This window comes from Triturus cristatus, chromosome 1_2 (assembly GCF_964204655.1).
Source record: "Triturus cristatus chromosome 1_2, aTriCri1.1, whole genome shotgun sequence".
Lineage (NCBI taxonomy): Eukaryota > Metazoa > Chordata > Amphibia > Caudata > Salamandridae > Triturus > Triturus cristatus.
Window position 1 is genome coordinate 1,138,802,506 of NC_140580.1, and position 22,846 is coordinate 1,138,825,351.

General features: G+C 46.6%; 1 protein-coding gene across 2 annotated transcripts in view; it reads right to left on the bottom strand.

Moving 5' to 3' along the window:
- STKLD1 (serine/threonine kinase like domain containing 1) overlaps positions 1-22,846 on the bottom strand; it is a 366,689-nt gene that overhangs the window by 175,833 nt on the left and 168,010 nt on the right. For both annotated transcript variants that reach the window (XM_085613866.1, XM_085613865.1), the window contains exons 12-14: positions 21,418-21,534; positions 20,280-20,420; positions 7,211-7,339 (exon numbers count right to left, since the gene is read on the bottom strand). In XM_085613866.1, coding sequence (XP_085469992.1) covers positions 7,211-7,339; positions 20,280-20,420; positions 21,418-21,534 — 387 coding nt within the window. The remainder of the gene's footprint in view (positions 1-7,210; positions 7,340-20,279; positions 20,421-21,417; positions 21,535-22,846) is intronic.

Here is a 22,846-nt window from a genome sequence, read left to right on the forward strand (position 1 = left end):
ATGAAACTGTTCCTCACATCACTCTTATGAACGCAAACCATCATTCAAAAACACAATGTATTTCTTGAACTTACAAGGAGATGAAGCCCTGAACCCACTTGAACAAATCTCTGAACATCTAGCACAAGCAGGTTGCAAAGACGTTTAACATCAAAGCAGCATACCTGCCAGGTGTGGACAATGTAAAAGCAGCTGAGCTCAACAGAACTCTTCTATAAGTGTTTTTCTGGGCCTTACGTGATGATGTGAACACAGAAATATTTAGCCAGTGGGGATTATCTCAGTCAGATCTATTTTCTACAAGGAGAAATATCACATTCCAAAATTTCCAGAACTGAACTCGAAAGAGAATGCCATTTTAATACAATGGTAGGAGTATTTTTATATGCATGTCCGCCATTTCTCACTACTCAAACGTGATTATCAAGCTGAGCATTCAAAGATGAGGATAAACTGAATCACCTGAGACCTGCTGTGCCATTGTTGGTACTCGGACCTGCTTCTCCCATCAGAGTTCAGACATAGGGAACATCACTGCATGATGCATCTCCTCTACTGAAGGGGAGGCAAGATCCTCCACCTCAGCATATCATCAGTCTGCTACCTGAAGGGAGTCGTGTCCAGTGACAAGTCCTTCCTATGAGTTCAAATGGAAGACGCCCAGTAACTGGCGCTTTGAGAAGGGGCTGAACCCAATGATCAGTGAGAAAGAGAAGGCACTTGCCTGTTCTTCAGCTAGTAAAATGGTGGCTGCAATTTTACTCTATTTGCCACAGATTTGTACAGTCCCTCTCAAAAATATTTCTTCACAATACATTTTTATAGAGGCTAAAGTATTTCCCCTCTGAGAAGTCATTCTCTTCAGGAACTTAATACAGTTTTATACAAATTATTGTGCCCCTCCCATTCGAACCATTAATAAATCAACTCTCCAGCACTTGTACTGGGAGGTAGAATTTTTATAGTCATCAAATCGGCCATGTGGGTGAGTGAGATATAAGCCTGATGCTCTCACCAATTTTATATTATTTGTCATGGTCGCAAGATAAAGAAAACAACAATATTTCCTCCCAAAGCTGATTTCAGATTTCCATAAAAAGTGAATTCACATTTCCGTGATATTCCTCCTGCATTTCTCTTCTCCGCTGGAGAGATTACTGCATCTATTATACATCAAAAGCACTTTCAGATATTTTCTGGACAAAAATAAAGATTTTAGAAAATAAACCAACTATTTCTAAAATATGAAGATATCTGTTCAGGCTAAGCCACCAAGAAGCAATCGATTGATGAATGGATAGTAGCATGCATCACTACATGTGAGTGGGAAACCAAGATGCCCATTTCTCCAGAAGTTAGGCAACCACAGCTACTCTCATGAGACGTTTCTCTCAGTGAAACTTCCCGAGCACCTCTTTGGTAGTCAGTCCATCCTTTTGCAACACAATACTGCTTCGACTCTTGATGCTCCAGAGTGGACGATCAAGTTTATTAAGCCTTAAAGCATCATATCTTGTATGTTAAATGTCTTCACTGTTTATCAGCATTCTCTTGGTTAACATTCTGCTATCGACTGCTGTTTTTTTGGTTACCACTTTGCCATTGTTTTGACGTTTGTTACATTTATGAATACCAAAAAAGATCCCATGTTAGGAAAAAATGTAAGGGGGAGGGAGCACACTGCCTCTCATACCAGCACAGTTCACCCTATTGCATTCTGGTAAATGCAGTACGCTTATTTCAAAGTTGCTGTAGTTTTTTCACCAAAGTTGGTGCAGGTATTGTTATCTCTAGACATGTGTTTCTGGGTTTAGCCCGTCATCAGTGGAGAGCAGAAGTGGTAGAGAGCAGAGAAAAGTCATCTGGGATTGCTGAAATGTTACCCCTGTCTTCATAGTTTACAGTACCAGTCCACAGGTGCATCCCAGGTGAGCTCGTCAGCATGTTGACTCAAGGAAGCCTTTTAAACAGAAGGGGTAGTGGTACTGTGACCTGTAAAGGCTTGGGCAGCATTTCAGCATGTGAGTGGATCCAGGCTGATGCCACAGTTGCACCATTAGTAGACACTGCTGTAAGATATCAGAGGACTCAGAGGAAGCCTGGGCATCTCTCAGGTGTCATCAATGTGTTACGGCACAACTTCCACCAAAGGGACTGGCGAGTGGCAACTTTATCCCAGTTGATTAAGTCTTTCGACCTTGGCAATGTAAATGAAATCTGTGACCCTAATTAGAGTGCTACACCCACCTTTGAGAGAGGCACATGTTCTCTGTTATTGATTATATTTCTGCTGCCCGGGAGCTGTTGGATAGCATAGCAGAGTCATTAATCGTCCCTAGTGTGTATAGTGACCATAATCCCCTGAGTATAGATCTCTGTTTACCCCGTAGGGCAGTGGGGTCAAAGAGTGTAGCATCAGAGACACATACAGTTAAGACTCAGGGCCTGCATTTGGCTTGGAAATGAGTACCCTTTTGTTCAAGTTTTGCTCGAATCACCTTCCTCTGGTGTGCCAATACCTTACTGCCTTAGCCACATATAGGAAGAGGGCTAGGCCATTTATCCTGCTGAGTCTGGAGATTAACAAAATTTTACTGAAGCCTTGCAGACCCGGACCCTTGGACGCCAAGTAGTTTGACCAGTCTTCCAGAGAGGCTTCTTCATTGCTTCACAAGGCTTTGAAGGAGATACCCAGGGGTCCACTCAAAATACGTAGATGCAGGGATGAGTACAAGGCAGTAATGCGAAATAGGAACAAGGAACTGCAAAATTGATTACGGCATGTAAGATGAAGGATACTAGGACTTTTTGGACGGAGGCAAATTACATTAGACCTGCGGGTGCTAAGCCCAATTCTGTTGTCACTATCAGGCTGGAAGCCTGGGTAGATCACTTCAAGGAGGTTTATAGGTTGAGAGCCGCTCATTGCTATGAAGAGAAGGAGGTGGTATCTTCATTAGACTTGGAATTTACCTGTGAGGCCATTACCAAACGTCTAGCTAACAAAGCTCTGGGCCGGATGTTGTCCCTATGGACCTATATAAATAAGCTCCGGGTTTTTGGGCCCCCTTCTTTGTAACACTTTTAATGCTGTCTGCAAAGTGGGCCTCCCACAGACCTGGTACTCTGCTGTAACTGTATTAATTTTTACGAAGGGTAACCCACAGTCCCCCTGGTGTTACTGGCCAGTTTCCCTGCGGGATCCAGCAGTCCAGCTGGCAGCGAGAGCTGTACTTGAGCACCTCCTCACCTGGATCAAGGCGATGGAAATGCTGTCAGAGGTGCAGTATGGGTTCGGTGAGGGACTCGGCACGTAGAGAAATGCCTAAATCTCCATCTGCTGGTCAGTAAATATATTGTGACTAGGCAGGGCACAGTCTGCCTGGCCATCATGGATCTCTCTTTGCCTTCGACAGTGAGATCAGATTGAAACTATGGGTGATTTTATCTGACTTCGGGGTGGAGGATGATTTGGTGTAGTTCTTGAGAGCCCTCCATTATGATTTTTCAGCTTTGTGAGGTTTGGCCCTTTTGGCGAATGGACGGGCATCTTTAAGCTTGAGAGGGGGTTGCAACAGGTCTGCATCCTGGCACCTATTTCGTTCCTCCTGTACATTCATTGTCTTGGTGCTGCATTTTCAAATACAGTATCGGATGCTCCAGTTATTGGCAGGAAAAAGGTCCCAGTTTATATGCAGATGATGCAGTTTTATCATCCAGAACCCCAAATAGTTTTAATGTGCTATTCCAAGAATCTGTACTAGTAGACACTGGGGGTGGCTACTAATCAATGGCAGACTTTTATTTTGGTTTGCAAGCCTAGAAATTACATGATGCGGTGTATTTGCTTGCATGGTCAGCCTGTTGCCCAGACTGAGTATTTCTCATATCTGGGCAAAGTTATGGATTCCAGGATTAACTGGGGTCCATGCTTAGCCAAAGTGAGGCAGAAATTCTTAAGTTCGGTGGGCTGTATCTTTAACTTGGCTAAGCGCATTGGGAAATAAAATGTTTCCCCTTCTTTTGGAAGTCTATAAGATGAAGTGCATCCCAGTTCTTGTCTAGGTATAGGAATTTGCGGATACTCAAATATAAGCCCACTTCAGGTCGAACAAAACAGGGTGCTCAGGAAACTCCAGGGTGTCCCACCGGCTTGTTCCAATTTAATTTTACTGGGCGAGTCCACACGCTTCGCAGAATAGAGAGATCATCACTGATTGCCTCGCATGTGAGAGAGGTATGAAAGTCCCTTGGTTCGATTATATCAATACGGAATTCACAAAACTAGGGAGGCCAACACTTTTCACCAACCCTTCTTCCATATGAAGAGCGAATATACTTTGGGTTAAATCTGCATTTAAGGAAAGGGCCAGAGTCCTTAGGGAGGATAATGAATTATGTGGAGATTCAAACTTCCCCATCCCTGGAACCATACCGGGGATAGGCTACTGCTCACTAGGTTTAGGCTAGGCTTAGTGAGGTGGCACCTCGATATCCCTTTATTCCAATTTGAGCCTTTAAAAGTGCTGATAAGTCAATGTGACGAGTCTTCTCCGCAAAGCCTGTTGCATTTTACTCTCTTCTGTAAATGTTTTACTGATCTAACTAAAAGGTTCTTAATCCCGATTTTACGCAAGCAGGGGATCATATCCTCGAGATTAGTCCTTCTGTATTTGCAACAACTTGACTCCCCGTTTAACTGTCCTAGCCGATGCTCTTCCTTAAAGGTGCAATTAGCAAAAGAAAATCACTAATGTTTTAATAGGGCGGTTTAATCTTATGATGGAGGCTATACACAATTTATTGAACCTATTCTCCATTTTTGACACAATGTTTTGCACTTCACAAGCTTTAATTTGTCATGTAATGTTAAAGCGTGTGTGTTATGTGTCTATGGGCCTGATTAGAATGTCGGGCGGACCGCACAACAGCCAGGATAGCGGCCCAACTGCCGCATTATGATGCGGTCGATCGGACTGCAGTGGTCGGAGGGAAAGACCATTGCCTCTGAAAGGCTCAAGGAGCCCGCAGGGGCGTCGGTCAGACCGTAATCCCTACAATGTCCCTTTCTGACAGCTTTTTCATTGCAGTCCCACCACCAAGGAAAGGCTGTCGGAAATGGACTTTGGGGGCCCCTAGCAGGGCCCCTGTCCCCAGTAGGCCTCTGCGATGTGGCCATGTGGTGCCCCCCTAAATGTTCAAAAACATTCCTTTTTCTATCACGTCTTCTCCTGCGGACCCTTTCCGGGCCGCAGCACAAGCTGCAATGGAAAAAGATATGTTTACGACCGTCTGCATGTAATTGGGCTGTTGGGACATCTGACTCCTTGTCAGACTGTCTTGAGCCCAAAACTATGGCGGTCGGGTGCTCATCCGACCACCATCGTAAAGAGGCCCTATGTTTTGTGTTCTAATTTGTGTAATTGTACTATGGAGATCTGTTTGTTGCTTCTTTTATCATAGTTGCTTTATAAATTATTTTTATATTATTGTAAGGGCTGGATTGCTACGTTTTTTGAAGCGTGCATTTATGGTCACATTTGTGCCCAAAATAAAGCTTTTGAACTGAACTAAACTGAACGGATATTCCCTATCCAACCTATAGAATATTAAACATGATGTCCCCAAGAAAAGGGTCCTTTAGCATGCCACCTTCCTGCTTAAGTATTGTTTGTCAAAAGTGCACTTGTATGTACATCTTCCAGCACAAACACGAAGCATCAATTCATACCAAATTTTGCAAGGAGTGAATCAAGACATTTTAGAAGCACCGTCATGATCTTATGGTGCGCCCTGTTCTTGAGAAAAAGTAGTGCCTTTTTACACAAACACAGTGTAGAATTTTATCTTATTGGGGCTTCACTGTAGTTCTTGGAAAGATGCCACATCAACAGCTGTAATTGTCAGTGACTCTGAAGGTGTCAGAAAATAATGCACATCATTAGGCCATACTATGCTCATGATGGTTTGCATCTTCTGGAACCCCACATTTCATTTCAGTGCCACTCATATTTGATGCAAATCAAGTGAAGAAAACATCTAAATGGTGAATACTGATGTGTAGCTTCAAACAAATAATCTTGGAGATCACCTCAGTTATAGGAAAGATGAGCACAAAGGAGAATAACTGTGACCTTTTTCAGGAACTAAAATGGCATTTGTGAATTATCTAATTATAAAACAATTGTGTAGGCCCTAGTCCGGTCCAGGGTTTACTCTGTCACTGCTAAGGCAGCTGAACCTCTAAAAACCTCATCAGTGACTATAAAGACTGCTTTATAGGATGCAATATGTTTAACATCACTAAGCATGCATTTCCAGTATGTCACTCATCTTCAGACATCTCCATCAGCTACCAGTGGGGGTTGGCTTATATTTAAGAGGACATATTTTGCATTTGTCACGTGTGACTGAGCTGTCTATGACTTCCTTCCTCTACAACAGTGTGAGGTTACTGTATGCCATATGGGTTCTTTTTGGTGATTGTATCAACAAGATATAAAATGTAATAGATATTTTAAAAATAAAGATGACATGTTTTGCTTAGGCAGTGCATTGTGGCCACCACTATATATAAATCCCACAATTAAAAACTCATGAAGTAGGCATATACTATTTCTGAAAACCCCAAATTTCAGAATTCTAAAAAATTAGACTGAAAAGTCCATGACGTGCAGGAACTGGTGTGCATGCACACAGGGGGGCACATGTTGGAGAGGAAACTCGTAATATGCTTGACGGGACCGCCGCAGTCCCGTCAAGCATTTTGCGGCCTCCTTCCTCCAGGAAATGGAAGTTCCCTGGTGGTGGCGGCAGCGGGCTGTCATGGTCTGACTGCTCGATTCATAATAGGACGATCGTGTGACCACCACTGCCGCGCCCCCACAAGTCTGGTGGTCCGTGGACCACTAGGCTCATAAATGGCCTCTTAATTTATAACAGACGTTTAGAGTATGGAAATAGTGTCAATCGTGATCCTCTGCCTCAATCTAGAAACGCCTTAAGGAAGGAATGATTCTGAATGTTAGGTGAGGTATGTACAGGTGTACCAGGAAACCGTAAAAGTATTCTTTGTACTATCTGCCCTGAGTATCAAATTCACTACATAAGGAAAATTATGTGCCTAACTTTGGGTCTATACATTACTCAGCTTAAATGATATTACGTCCCTGCAGCCCCACAGCTGGCTACCTGATTGACCCACACTCACCGCTCGCAGCCAAGCTCCACAGGGCACCAGAACAAGACAGGCAGAGGTCTCGGTTCTCCTTGAAGCGAGAGAGGATCTGCAGCACATCTGACACCACCCCGGCTCTGGCCAGCTTCTCCGCAGCGGCTTCTAAAGAGAAGAACACAATCAGCAAGAACCACTTAGGAGGCATCATCACTACTGCAGAAGAGAGAAAAAGAAGTGGGAATGTTTAGAAAAAAGTGTAATAGAATATGACCAATTTTCAATGTGTCGGAGAGAAGTACAATAGAAGGAAACTGTATCTGCATGGTGAATGTGATACTTCTAGTCAGAGCTCCCCTTTCTCAACAGAGTCGGAATCACCTGTACCAGACCCAAAGCCAGTAAAAGCTTCTCTAAAAACAATGCAGTCATCTTAAAAAAGAATTCAGAGCAATCCAAGTCAGGACATATCATGGACATCTAATGCATCTCATGGACATGCACAAATCCACTCCTAATCACTGGGTCACTCACCAATGCAGCCAGTTCCAATGTTTTTTGCCATTAAAAGATGTATTAAGCATTGGCTGTCAGAGATGATGGCTGGGCAAAGGGTCTGAAGCAGGAAGTTCAAGGCCTTAAGAGTACCAGGATTACCATTAAAGAAATATTTTCTGACCATACATTTGGTTCTCTCTTGTTGACCAGCTGGCTGAGCAAACTGGCTTCACAGCAAAAAAAAGGCTGCAGCGAGGTAAAACTGCACACGCCCATTCAGGCTTGCAGCAAATACATTGCGTGGAACTTCCTGGTCAAAAGATGTGTTTTTCCTAGAATATATGTGCAGAAAGTATTGTTTGCAGAAAGCATGTGAAGTAACCCACATTGCTGTCCCACAAATGTCTGAAACTGGGACAGGTCAGCGATGCTATGGTGAAATAAGCATGAAGTTGTTAAGAAATCGGAACTCGGAGGAGCCTAGCGCTTGACCAAGATGGCCGCGTGAGCTCTGAGCTCCCGAGACCCTCGCGCCCTCCGTCGACTATCCTGTCTCTAATCCTGTCGGTATGCATGGCATCGAGTGGATGACCTGTCAGGGAGGCGATTGATGCTACCCGCGGTCGGATCGCCCACCGGGAACCGGACTTATGCCTGGCGGAAGATTGCGGCCTATCTCCGAGGGATGCCAGGAGCTAGAGTTGGCAGGATGCCCGACTTCTAGTTGAACAACAACGGCCAGGCGAGGTGTGAACTGTCGGACGGAGGTCCCCGTCCTTTCACTTTCGCTTTCTCTCCCTTTGTCAGCCCTGCCCCTGGAGAGCTCTTGGTGGCTTTATTACCCTATGGACGCTCTGCAGGCTACTCTGGTGGCCCACTGCAGAACTGATCACCCCTGATTCCTTTCATTGAGAGGGACCCGTCTTATCTGAACCGACCTGCTTGGTACCAACCATGTCGGGCAAAGCAGAGGTGGATCGGCTGAAGGCTAAGTCTACCAGGCGGGGAGCCTATACCCAAGTCAATAGTATGGACCGCTATGCTCTGCAGAAGGGATCACCGAGTGGGTCGAGCCAGTCGCCGGATACCCAGAAGGAGGCCTCGCCTTCGGCCCCGGAGCTCTCACTACAGGATGTCATGGGCGCGCTCGAAGGGATGCAGACCTCGATTGGGAGACAGTTTGATGCCCTGGCGCATAAGGTGGATGCCATCTTGGTGGATGTTAACCTGATCCGTGCGGACTTGGGCAAAACGAATGAACGGGTTAGGACCCTGGACCTCAAGACCACGGGCCTCACCGATGATGTCACGGAACTGCAGATCGAGGTTCGTAAGCTGAGGACCGAGAGTGATCTCGCCGCCCGCCGGCTGGAGGATTTTGAGAGCCGGGCCAGGCGCAACAACGTGCGCGTCATCGGGGTCCCGGAGTCCTCGGATGAGGCTTCGGTTGACCTGCTTGTCGAGGACTTGGTGCTTAATCATCTGAAGCCTAAGGGTCTTGGAAAGTTCTTTGCGGTTGAAAGGGCCCATAGAGTGCCGGGTGGGAGGCCCAAGGTGGGTGCCCCACCGAGGCCGATCGTCGCTCGGCTCTTTCATTTTCGAGATCGGGACGCTATCCTGCAAGCATCGAGGGTGACGGGCCCGGTTCCCTTCCAGAACGCGTCGGTGAATTTCTACCCGGACTTCACCCAGCAGGTGCAGAGGCAGAGACAGGGCTTTCTGGGGGTGAAGAGGCGGCTTCGGGAGAGGGATCTGAAGTATGCCATGCTCTTCCCTGCCAGACTACGTGTGGTGCACGAAGATCGGACATTTTTCTTTGACTCTCCTGTTATGGCCGATGAATGGCTGGACGCTTTGCCCCGACGACGGACGGGGGAGGACATTGCCGAGGATGGGGACAGTGGCCGGGATGGGCAGGGCTGATCTTTCGGAGCCGGTCTGACTCGATTTGGCTATATTTGAAGACTTGAATAGAGTGCAGTCAATGCGGAGGGCGGCGGGAGGACGAGGGGTGCTCTTTTCCTCCCTTAGGGTACTTTTTGTAGATTTTTGGGGTTTTTGTAGGGCGACAGGCACACTGCAAGTTGGGGGGGCTTTGTAAGCTGCCGCAGGGGTGCAGGGTGGGGGGGTTTCTGGGATTTTGGGTTTGTTGTTGGGGGGTTTATTTCTGCAAGGCATGATGATTCTTTCCAAGACTGTTCCATGGTGGCTCTTCGGGAGTGGGGTGGGCCTCTTTACGTTTGAGGATGGGGGGTAGGGGTTTAAGTGTTATAAGCTGGAATGTTAATGGTTTGGGGGATCGCATTAAGCGTGGGATTGTTTTGCAATTCTTGAAACGGTCAATGCCGGATGTTGCCTTGCTGCAGGAGACGCACCTTATTGGTAATACGCGCTATGCTCTGAATAGGAAGGGTTATAAATTCATAGCACATTCGGGATTCTCCTCTGGGTCCAGGGGTGTGGGCATCCTAGTCAGAGCCTCGCTACCATTTGAGGTGGACTCCACCATTGTTGATGATAGGGGGAGGTTTGTGGCGGTGGCGGGGCGGTGGGAAGGAAGAACTTTGGTTTTAGTTTCGGTTTATGTCCCGCCGGCCCTGCAGGCCTCCACGTTCACAGATCTGGGTAGGACCCTGTTGGATCTCCCGGGGGGTATGCTTGTGGTGGGAGGTGATTTCAACGCTGTTGGCTCCGGCCTGCTGGATGGATACCCGCCCAGAGACACAGGGGGGGCTCAGAGGTGGCTCCCAGACTTCCTAAACACGCTTGGCCTGATAGACTGCTGGAGGCTCCGGCACCCCACACAGAGCCAATACACGTTCCACTCCGGGGCACATGGTAGTCTCTTCAGGATTGATTACCTACTCACTTTGGCTGCGCATGCCTCATTGGTCTCCGAGGCGAGGCACATGGCGCGTGGTATATCTGACCATTCGCCAGTGTGGATCCGGCTGGATCTAGGTCGGGAGGGAGGAGGAAGGGTGGCCCCTATCAACCCGTGGTATTTCCGAGACCCCAAGATGCGCAGCGCGCTGGTAAAGAAAGTAGATAATTTTTTCAAGGATAATCAGGGATCCGTGGACTCGGCAGTGTCGCTGTGGGAAGCATTTAAGACCGTGCTCCGAGGGGAAGCCCTCTCCCTAGTAGTAGCTGCCAAGCGGCGGAGAGATGGCGAGGTTCTGCAGGTTGAGGAGGAGATCGCGGCTCTGGAGGGAGCGCTGGAGGAGGAGGTTACAGAGTCCTCACTGCATGAGCTTTGCTTGAAGCAAGCTGAGTATAAGGACCTGGTGACGAACGCCGCGAAGACCCTCAGTAGGGAGCAGCAGGGCCGATTGTATGATGTTGGTGACAAGGCAGGGAAACTCCTGGCTTGGCTGGACAAAAAAGAACGGGTCAATAGAGTTGTGCCAGAGTTGACGGGTGAGAGGGGAGAGGCGATTGTGGAACCTGAGAGGATTGTACAGTGTTTCTCGGACTATTTCTGTAGGGTTTATGCCTCAGTGTCGGATAGGCCGCCCGAGGACTCGTCTGACCTCCTCCGTGATATCGAGCTGCCCTGTCTCTCCGACATAGATAGGGACGATCTAGATGGTGACATAACGGTTGACGAGGTGGCGGGGGCTATCCGCGCGTTAAACTCGGGTAAGGCCTCGGGACCGAACGGTTTGCCGGTCGATTTGTACAAGCTATTTCCGGATAGGGTCGCCCCTCACCTGCGCGCCATGTTTATGGAGGCGCGGGGGAGTGGGACCCTCCCGTTGGACCAGCGACTGGCGACGATCGTGGTTATACACAAAGAGGGCAAACCCCGAGATAAGTGCGCCTCATATAGGCCTATCTCACTTCTTAACGCAGAGCCGAAAATTCTGGCTAAAATCCTGGCGACCCGATTGATTAGGGTACTCGGTGACTTGGTCCACCCGGATCAATCCGGCTTCATCCCGCACCGAAACACAGCGTTAAATCTTCGGCGCCTTCATGGTGTAATCGCCAGGGCGGACACACTGCGTGAACCAGCTATTGTGGCGTCTCTTGACGCCACGATGGCATTCGACACGGTGGAATGGGCATATTTGTGGGCCGTGCTGACCAAGTTCGGCTTTGGCCACGGTTTTGTGAGTTGGGTGAGGTTGCTGTATGAGGGGCCACTTGCGAGTGTGGTGGTGAATGGTCGGGCGTCGACTCCGTTTCAGCTTGGGAGGGGTACCCGGCAGGGTTGTCCCCTGTCGCCTTTGTTGTTCGCCCTCGCCCTTGAGCCGCTGGCTGCGTGGATACGTTGGCACCCGGATATACGGGGCCTTAGATGGTCGCCTGAACACGAGGACCGTATTTCGCTCTATGCCGATGATATCCTGCTGTATCTTGCCTCACCCAAGAAATCACTTATAGTGGTCTGTGACGTACTCACATCTTTTGGTAGGAACTCGGGTCTTGTTATCAACTGGAGTAAATCATATTTGTATGTTCTTAGTGGCGAGGTTCCCCCGATCCCTAGAACATGTTCGATACAGGTCGCTCAGCAGGGCTTCGTGTATTTGGGGATCTTTATCTCCATGGACTCTGCTGTGCGATATGAGAAGAACCTGCTCCCCCCCCTGGCACGCCTGAGGCGGGATGTTGAAGGCTGGCGGAGGCTGCCGCTCTCCCTCGTTGGGCGTGCGGCCCTGTTCAAAATGATGTCGCTTCCCCGCTTCCTCTACGCACTGCAGAATACTTTGGACTGGGTTCCGGCCAAATACTTTCGGGAGGTCGAAGGCCTCCAACGAACGTTGCTTTGGGACGGGCGGCCGCGAATAGCTATTGCAAAGTTGACGCTTCCATGGTACAACGGGGGCATTGCGCTCCCAGACATCCGACGGTACTATTGGGCCACCCAGCTGAGTGCGATTAATCATGGGTTTTATGGCCCTGCCCTCAGCCCTGGGTATGCCATGGACAGGTGGTTGCTGCGTGGTGGTAACTATTACAGGGCGTTGTATTCGCGGTCCTTGGACTCGTCCCTCACGGGGCCCACTGCTGTGGCGGTGCGAGTGTGGAAGATGGCAACTGACTCGCTGGGCTGGAAGGATAGGCTCACCCTCGCTACCCCGCTATTTGAATCTGAGAGACTGGGTAGGCTTTGGCACACAAAAGGCTTTGACAAATGGGACTTGATCGGCATCTCAGGGTCGGAGATGTCCTGATTAAGGGGAGGGTGAAGTCCTTTGAAGAGTTGCAGAAGGAGTATGAGCTGGGGCCATCTGAGTTTTTCCGCTATATTCAGGTGCGTCACGCCCTCCGATCAGTCTTCATAGAGGGTGAGAAGGTGCCTGAGTCCTCTCCTTTGGAGGACCGGGTCCTTGATGGCCATATGCCCGAGAGCATGATCTCGCTCATCTATAAGAAACTGATCAACGTCCGGGCGGATATGCTACTGGGGTTGAGGGACCAGTGGGCTAGGGATGGCCTCGAGTTGGATGACGAGGATTGGCAGTCTGCTGTTTCCTCTCTTAAGGAGGTTGCGATCCCGTCGCGTCTGAGGCTGGTGCAGCTTAAAATACTGCATCGAGTGTATGTGACGGGGCCAAGGCTGGTTCACATGGGATTCTCGGAGGACGGCCTATGCAGGAGGGGTTGTGGTATGGTGGGTACTTTCCTGCACATCATTTGGGAGTGTGGTGTCATCACGGAATTTTGGAGGAGAGTCCATGCAGTGATGGGGGAGGTGACGGGCATTGCTATGCAGCCGGAAGCGCGGTGTTGTCTACTGAATGTCTGGGGGCCCACTGATCATAATGCGGCGCAGACCCAATGGGTGACTCTGGGCAACATGGTCGCTAAGAGAGATATCGCGCGATTGTGGGGCTCTGCGGGCCCCCCACACTGACCGCGTGGAAAGAAAATATGGACTGGAGTATGTTAAGGGAAAAGACGGTCTATTGCGCTAGAGGCCGCCCCCGGAAGTGGCACGCCATATGGGGGCGGTGGAATCAATACAGGGGGGGAATATGTCTTGCCCCGGATCTGGAGCCTCCCGAGGAACAGCTTTCCTCCTAACCTTCTTTCCAGCTCAGTATGGTTTATGGACTTTTTGGCCTCTACAGTCCCTCTTCTTCCTCTTTACTTTGTACTGTAACTGTTAGATGAGTAGGGTCCATGGGCTTTCAGTGTTCTTGCCTTGCTGGGGTTTGTTGTGCGTTTTTGTGTTTAATTAAAATTGAACCTTTGCACTTCTCCTTTCATGGTACTGGGGACGCATCTCTGTTTCTATATATCGATGCTGCCGAACCTCCGGGTTGTCGGCTGAATAGCTGTGTCCTGACTTTTGAAATAAAGGTTTTAAAAAAAAAAAAAAAAAAAAAAAAAAGGAAATAAATCGGAACTCCTCTGATGTCATAAGATTTAGAAATGTAATAGAATATCCATCTTGCAACAGTGGCTTTAGCAGTTCTGTTGCCTGGAGAGACCACCTTAACTAACAAACAGATGCTGAGACAGGCTGAGAGGTTTCGTACTTTCCATGTAAAATTTCAGAGCATCAGATATCTGGATTAGATGAGTTTCTTTAGCCGAAGAAGCACTGGGTCTAGATTCTAGACTGAAACTGCAAGACGACAAGTTCTTGATTTAAATTTCAGAATAATGGAAGGGACTGCCAAAGGGCAGCTAGATCGTTTTGGAAGGCTATATATATGGCACGTCCGATGATCTCTAAGACTTCAGATTGTCGTGGTAGGGTGACTGCTATCAAAAAGGCCACCTCTCAAGATAGCATATCCGTGTCACTGGAGGCTATAAATGGTATGCAGGACCAAGATAAAGACAAGGTTTAAAGTCCGATTGAGGAGCTGAAACCTCAATAAGATTCCTTCAAAATGGTGCCTCTCAATCTTGTTTGTCAAAAAGGTCTTCAAAGCTATATTTAGTTACATGACTATGGTACCCACACAAATCCACTTTGACTCCTGCAGAGGACATAAATTAAACTTAAGGCAAAGTGAAAATGTAAAAATACCTTTAGAGAATGTAAGCACCTTACCAAGGACAAATGACTAAACATAGATATTGCATTTGTGTCCTTTGAGAGTCACACGTGGTGGAGATATTTTTGTCTGATATATCCAAATGGACAAAAACTATCTTTGCAGGTAGTAGGCTTTTAAGTTCAGCAGTGGTCGAGAGGAGTGAAAAGTCATGCCTCACTGCTGAAATACCAGCACCAGGACCTGAGTTAGCAACTTAGACTTGTTATTAAAGCTGATGCCCCTAGCCTCTTTGGGTGATAAGGCACTTGGATTAAAACCCCTGGCATGTTTTGTTCTCAGAACCATAAAGAAATGTTTTGGGATTTCAACCAGACGTTCTGACTTCTACAATCTTGAAGGACTAAACGAAGGTTTAGTGAATGTCTTCACTTGATAATATGTAGTACCCACAAGTCCACAATCATTAGCATCCATTAACTGAAAAAAGATTATATACTCTATTCCACTGTGGATGCATGCCCCAAGATCTCTGTTCCTCCTCCCTCCTTCCCCCCTAGGGAAAGTTGGAGAGACATTTTAAAGGGATGTGAGGCAACCCTATCAGCCCAGAAGCTAAATCATCCAAAAGCTGGTCAGAAAAAAATGGACTGCATTACTTCACCCATTAGGATTCTGGTCAATTAGTCAGCAAATTATGGTAAATATTCGCAGACCCGTATTGGGGATGAGGAAAATATTTTGTTGCAGCAGGAATAATAGTGTGCAAAACCAAAACCAAAATGGCAATGTTCATAGTGATCTGCTAACTCTGAACACTGCCAGGCTGGCGAGCTGAAAGTCCATCATGAACAGAGGATGCACTTGTCCAAAACCTTATGTAGGAGATTCAGAGTACTGGTGAGAAAACGATGGACTAGGATGAAGGGTACAGTTCTGAGAAAACTGTCAATAAACTCCAACACCCTCCCCTTTTGAAGTGATAAGGATCTGGTCTGGAAGCACTGTGAAGGAGTTTGATTTATCTAACCCCTCCTCTGAGAAGAGCTCTGTGTGTACTTCACTAAAAGAAGCAGCTTCTGTGATAACATTTTCTGAAGAAATCTACCAGTACAAGCACTGATTTGCATCTTTTCCATCACCCTTCTACTTATCCCCTGTGCTCTTCTTTATGTGGTCTTTATGTGGACTCTCAAACCTTCTGTCTATGCTTATTTGGTTTTCTTTTACCAACTCAAGAGTAGAACAGAGTGTTTTTGGGATCTTTTCTTTTGAAGCACTCGTGGCAAAAGGAGCACCGAGGGTTGGCAGGCTCAACATTCAAATTGTGGGTTTTGGTCAATGACATATCAACATCTTTTGAGGATTTCTGAGACCATGATCAATTGTAAGATGCCCTGGCCAATTGGCTAATCTTCCAGTGTAAGTGCTCCTCTACAGTACCATATGTACCAGGTCTCAAATGAACATGTCACCCTGAGAAGTCCAGGAGCTCCCAAGACCTGTGGCTCTCTGCCTTTTCTCCAGAAGGAACTTGCAAATGTGTGTACCAGCAGGTTCCCTCTCTTGAAAGGGCAGGAGACGGTCCAGTTACAAGGGTGCAAACGTCTAAGCAATACCAACAGCTATTGCAGACTTGTTAACCAAGTCCGGCCCTGAATTACACTCAGCTAGGTGTCAATGCTTCCGTCATGCAACAGCATCCAGGCTGTCCTTTGGTTATGACCCCTATTTGAACTTGGACAGAGATGTTCCTTTTACAACCTCGGAGTAATTATAGCACAGAACACATTAGAACTTACAGAATACCAGTCCCAAAAACACAAGATGAAAGTCTTGTGAGAGTCAGCTGCCTTAAAAGACACCAAATTGAGGAAGGTGGTTTAGTGGAAGGCGGAACTGGCCAAATAAGGAAAAGCACTTGAGAACTTGATCTCTGTGTGCTGAATAACATGCAAAAACAGAAACTAGTGGTAGCTAGTGACTTATTTTGAAGGTTAGAGTGCACACATGCAGATTGATGGCACCAATTTTTTTAACTGTGGCTGTGATCTCCTAAAGAGGCTTTTCAGGTCCTTCCTGCCGGTGTGTGCCTTTCCCAGGTAGTTTGACAAAAGGGAAATAAGGATGACAGAATAAAGCTAATATCCCATAGTTCTGTTTTCCCTTTGTCATGTATGATCCACGTTCTTGTTAGGATTCCTCTGTTTGCCCGTATCACATAAACCTGGACGTCTGGAATGCCTACTTTTTCATTTTTTAACCTTTCTTCCTTATCATAAGCTGTAGCACTTAAAAAAAGAAAACATTATTTTACCTCATAAACTTGCCAAATCCTCCACCCCCTTTTCCGCAAAAGCCATCCAAAGTGACATTACTTTAGGATTGTGCATCTAGATGAACTGAAGTCAAATGTGATAACATTCTGTTGGTCAATTCAGAGACATACAGATGCACCAGATTTAATGTGTATTTTTCACTTTAAAGCAGTATAAAAGGAAATAAACACAAATTAAAAGACTGATGTGACTCTTGTCAAACAAATCAAGATAACCTCCACATACCTTTACAAAGGTTAACAAACTAAGACCATCCACAGGTGCTTCAAGGACTTCTTATTTTGTGGCTCCTGCAATTTGTCAGACCCCATTCAGGGGATATAGGGTAAACAAGAGCACTGGGCCTGAGTAGTTGAGGTTGTTTGCCACTGCTGGCCTGAGACACGTCCAATTATGTGTCTTCAAACTGGGCCATGTACACCCTTTTCGGGCTTGACTCTCAGGGTAGTGAGGTTTAGCAGTCCAAGGCTTCTGAGGGAGGTAGCTGTGGGCAGAGACTCAGAACTCAACAGTCAAACAGACACAATAAATCACTGTCCAACCCAATGCTTGTCTTTTTAGTAAAGGAAAGCATTTTAATACCACAGTAGTACGCAATAAAAAACAATATGATAAGGCTACGACTACACAGTTAAATGATCTTACCCACAGGCTCTTAAAAAAGCATGCCACCCGCTATTGTGCCCTTATCCCTACTCTACTGTGACTGCACTTTCTGTGCTGATCGCTGTACAAGTCTAGTTTAGACATAAGGCCCAGGTGCAAGTTTCATAAATGGGATGCTGGCTCCTTCGACAGGTGTGGCCTTCAAGCCGGACTAGAGGGTGCTGTACTTTGGCAGTTATAGCCCCCAGACCAGACTAGTGGGTGCTCGTCTCCTTCAGCAGTTGCGGCCTCCGAGGTAGATCTTCCGCTTTGGCAGTGATACCTCTTCCAAGGAAGTGCCACACATCGGCAACACCAGCCCTTCCAGCAGAAGTGGTGGACAGCTTATTGTTACTTAGTTCAAAGTACAATTCACCAGCAGAAGCATGCTCTGAGAGCCTGCATAACCCCTTCCAACATTGGTTGGTCCAGTCAACACTCTATTTTGGCAGAAAGCTTCTTCTGGTTGTTCCACATAACAGGAGCACAATTGGGCTTCATTTGCAAGGCCAGGTACGCTCCTTCCCTCTCTGAGCAGGCAGGGAGGCTTGTGTGCGCTAGGAAGACCCATAGATTATCTAGTGGATTTCAGGTCCCCTCGCCTCTGCGAGACAGGTGGTCACGCAGACACCAGCAATGGTCACACAGCCACTCTTTGCAGTGCTTTGCTGGGCGCTCGCTTCCTTAGTCAAGACAAACATGGACGTGTAATACAGTTGGGTGGTTTGGGTCCCACTTTATCCTCACTTTCGACTGGCAAAGGCCCTGTAACTGGCTTGGGTGTGGTGCTTTATAAATGGTTCGCACACCAAGGAGTGATAATGCTGACTCCGGGCAGGAGTAGCCAAAACATGGGCTCATTTAAGTGGAAAGACTCTGCTACTTCAGAAAAGCTGATGGCAGACATGCACAATCATAGACAGACAAAAGGGCAGGCCCTGCCTAGAAACCTCCTCACCTTTATCAACAGAATCTGCTGACTCACCCCCCTCTCCACCTCCATCCACCCAATGGCAGTTAGCAAGAAAATGAAACCAGCAACCCCATGCTAAAAGGTCCTCATAGAATGTCTAAAGTCTAACCCCATCTCCATCCTCCCAGTGCCAGTGTCTGAGTCTCCAGCCTCCAGCCACCGGACTGCACGCATTAGACCTCTACTTTCTGCGGAAGCCGGATCCATTCTTCATCCTTTGCCATGCTGACCCAGGAGCCACCCAAAATGAAACCCACTGGTCCCAGCAAACATCTTCAGATTTTGCAGAATTCATGTCATCTAGATGACACACATACACAATGTACAAATGCACTTGACATGCACACTGACTGTCAGCACAGTAGTCTGAGGGCCACACTGAAGTGGAGCTCCCATCCTAGTGGGGCTGAAAGTCCACACTCCGTTCTGACACAGAAAAAGACCTGTTCAAGATTAATAATTCGCACAAATCGGTACACTGTCCCCACTCCATCCGGCCAACAACCTAGGGCAAGGACAGTAGTCATAAGTCAATAAAAGCGGGCTTGCGTGGTGCACCCCTCATGGTGACTGAACCCTTTCATTACCGCAGACAGGCTTTGGTTGCAGCATTCATGCTCGGTTAGCGTGTTAGCTGGGGTGGGAAAAAGTCAGTATATCTGTTTCAAATGCAGTTGGGTCACTCAGGCCAGGGGTACATACCTGATAACCATGCAGGGGACATTTCTTGCCCCAGGGTAATGGCTGAGGAGAAAGGGACTGTGATAAAAAATAAAATGATTTTGCAAACAAGCATTGTATGAAAAAAGAAATGTCCAGTGAGTCTTCAGTAATGTTTCTGATTTCTACTCTTACATTTAAGAGCCATTTTGTGCTGTTATTCAACCTTAGTGCGACATTGTTGAGCCCTCTAATGATGTCAGTGAATCCTACATAATGCTATTTAGTCCAGTACATTGATTTCACTAAACCCAATAGAGAATCGTTGAAAATATGATGTCATCACTCAGTTGTCATCCCTCAGCCACACTGTAAGGTCAAGGGGTATGTTAGGATGTGTTTCAACTATTTTGTGATGTAATTCGTCCTGATTTTGTGTTGTATAGTACAGTGTTCGCTAATTCCTTGGTCTCTACAATTCAGCTCTTTTGCGTACTTTGTGGAGAAGTGTGGCTCACTGGTTAGAGGAGGCAGACCTGGAAGCAGAGGTCAGCCCGGGACCAGGGTTCAATTCCCGGCTCGGCTGGGTCTTGAGTCCATAAATGTCCATGGACTCAATAATTCTCGCTCCAGTGCATTCTTGATTCGTGGGTTCACACTCTGCGACTCTGGGCAATAGCTTGCTTAATCTCCACATGGGCCCCTCGCGGCGGGATGCCTGGCTTTCACCTTGCGGATGCCCTGCCGGGTTATCTCACAGGGGAATACCAGGACGGGTTCCCTAAGCAAGCGCTTAGAGACCGCTTGGTGATTTGCGCTATATAAATTCCTGCACATTTACATTTACATTTACTTCAGTCTATTGTGATGGTTTGAGCCCTTATGAGATATCATTGAAGCCAGCTGTTATGTCATGTGATGTCTGTCTAAAGGTGACAACCTTCTTAGGTTGCTGAATAAACATGCCCGAGATTTGAAATATAAACCTGTCTACCAAAAAAGGAAGAGTAAATGAGCAGCTCACTTACCACTAGCTGACACCATCATGAGCAGCTGGCATGCCACGGTGAGCAGCTCAACGCTTTTGGGGAAAGTCCGGATGGCTTCTAATAGGGCCTTGATTAGTTCTTCACTGGTCATGACGTCATCTTCCAGTCCTTCTTCTAGAACTGGTAAGGAGGCAAGCAATTGACATGATCATCTACTGAGCCAATTCTGCTAACGCCAGATGTGCTGAAAGACATAGTGATGCTGCTACCACCACTGCTGCTCCCACGCTATTCCTGAAGCACTCCCACCCTTAAGGCCACAGGTGAAATGTTTTGATACTAAGGTGCCGGGTTGAGGTGGGAACGTTTCATACATTTCTACAGCTATGTTACGTTTGAAATCTGGTTTATCCAGCTTCTCTACGCCTACCTGCAATCACACAAAGACCCTTCTCAATGGGTTAGCGATTCTCTGCTTGATCTTTCTGTTGTCCTGCAATGTGGACCGGTTAGGAGCAACCCTGATCGTGCTTTTAGGGAATTAGGCAGTATTCAGTAGTAACTAAAGATGGTCATGAATGTGTTTCAATATTACCCTTTATTAGACTACAATGCTGACAGAAAAGCAAAAGACTTTGTGATCCTTGGCTCAGCTGTAATGCTAATACTTCAACCTACATGGGTGTGTGCCACTCTGTGATGCATAGTAATGTGCTATACCCTGTCTACACCACTGAGGTGCCAAAACAATGAGGAGCACAAAGAGGGCACTGGCGTGATATTTTTCTCTGGACACAATTCTTGAAGATCTTACATGTTCCTTATCTGGACCAGGAAACCCAAAGACGCCACATAAGGGAAGGAACTGAAATAAAGTGTACACGAGTGAAAGAAGCGATGGATTTAGCTTATATGAAATGCATCTATCTAATATGTTAAGCACTTGCAACAGAATGTCAAAGAACCAGTTTCATGATGAGTAATTAAACAAAATAACTCATCTCATTGTTTTGGAAATTTGGGTATTATGTGCAAAACGTATTACTAACAGAGCTGCTGCGGAGAAACTGAGGTATGGCTGACTTTGGTTTATGCCTCCTGGCTTTAGTAAACCTTAATGTGTTGACAAAAATTTCAATTTCCACAAGGTCCAACTGATCTCTGGTAAGATTTGTACCTTGTCCAGTAAGATCCTTCAGCACGCGGAGGCCTTCCAACTGTACATCCATGGACCCACTGTATGACGTCATTGTTTGAGCCACAATTCGTGCAATGTCTCTTCGGAGGCAGAAAGCTGCAGAAAGAGCAGAGTGTGCTTAGATATTACATGGAAATGGGTCTCCGCTCAACACAGGCCATTCATTTTACGTAAACTAATATCTGACCTGAATTTTCTACAATAATCTTTTTTGTTGAGTACCATCAACTACCACACCCCCTCAAGACTACTGACTCTCGTAGAGGGCAACAAACACAAATCATTTTCTCTCCCTATACCTGCACTCCAGTGCTGTCTCTTTTACAACACTGCACGGATCCTAGATATGTTTGTGCTACATAAATAACCATACAAATATCCAACCTAAGTTAGCCTCTTCTCCACGGTTTACTTAAAGGGGCTCATAGCATAGCTTCAGCCACTAGAAAGTGCAGTTCTGAAGTAGGTCAGAGCCAATCACTTACCAGGTGGTGCCACAATGATGCTTACCAATGGGTGTCACATACTTATAGGAGAACTGATTTCAGATATAGGTGGTGTGTGTATTTTTCAAATCAACAAGAAGTCTTATTGGCTTGTTTAGAGTTAGGCGGACAGGGCACTCCACTACAAACTGGGAGAGGTTGGGAATTGATGGCCAATAGTACATACTCCCTAGGCATTATCTAAAGACATAAGAGTACTAAGCCCAAAAAGGAAAGAAATATATATTTCCTTTTGTTTCCTAAACTGTTTGAACCTAACTTAAAGAAGGTTCATGTTATTAATCTTATTTTAAAGAGGCTGTGGACACTCAACCACACAACGAGGGTGTTTGTTTAGGGAAATGAACAATCCCCACCTCTCCAGCTACACCAATGTGGTTTTGGGATCAGCTCCCTTTCCCACTTGGCTATTGCCAAGATGGCTACAGAGAGTCTATGGAACAAAATACTTCTTTTCCCTATGTCTCCCTTTACACGTAACTATAAACAGGCAGGCCTCATCCTGGTCCCTCCAAGTTACGGAAGTTTCGGGGCCATCACAGAAGTCTTTCCAGAGTAATATTTATGACATACCCCACACTCAGGTCTTCTTGTAAAAAGCCCTAAACCATTGTTCCTCTCTGGAGCTCCGCTCTAGGAGCAGTTTTCACACCAGCATTGTCAGAGCCATCTGCCAGCAGGCTATTGCCAATGAGTCAACTGGAAGCTCAGGTAGATATATAGTGTAACTTTTTTTAATTCACTTTTTCTAAATCTTTATTATAAATCTGATTTGAAATTGATTTTTTATAAACAATAAAACTACTGTTTGCATTATGTCAGTATTGTGTCCCAACCCAAAGATAGCAGAGTTATAATTTCATTGAGAACAATACTTTTCTCATTGGACAACTACATCCCTT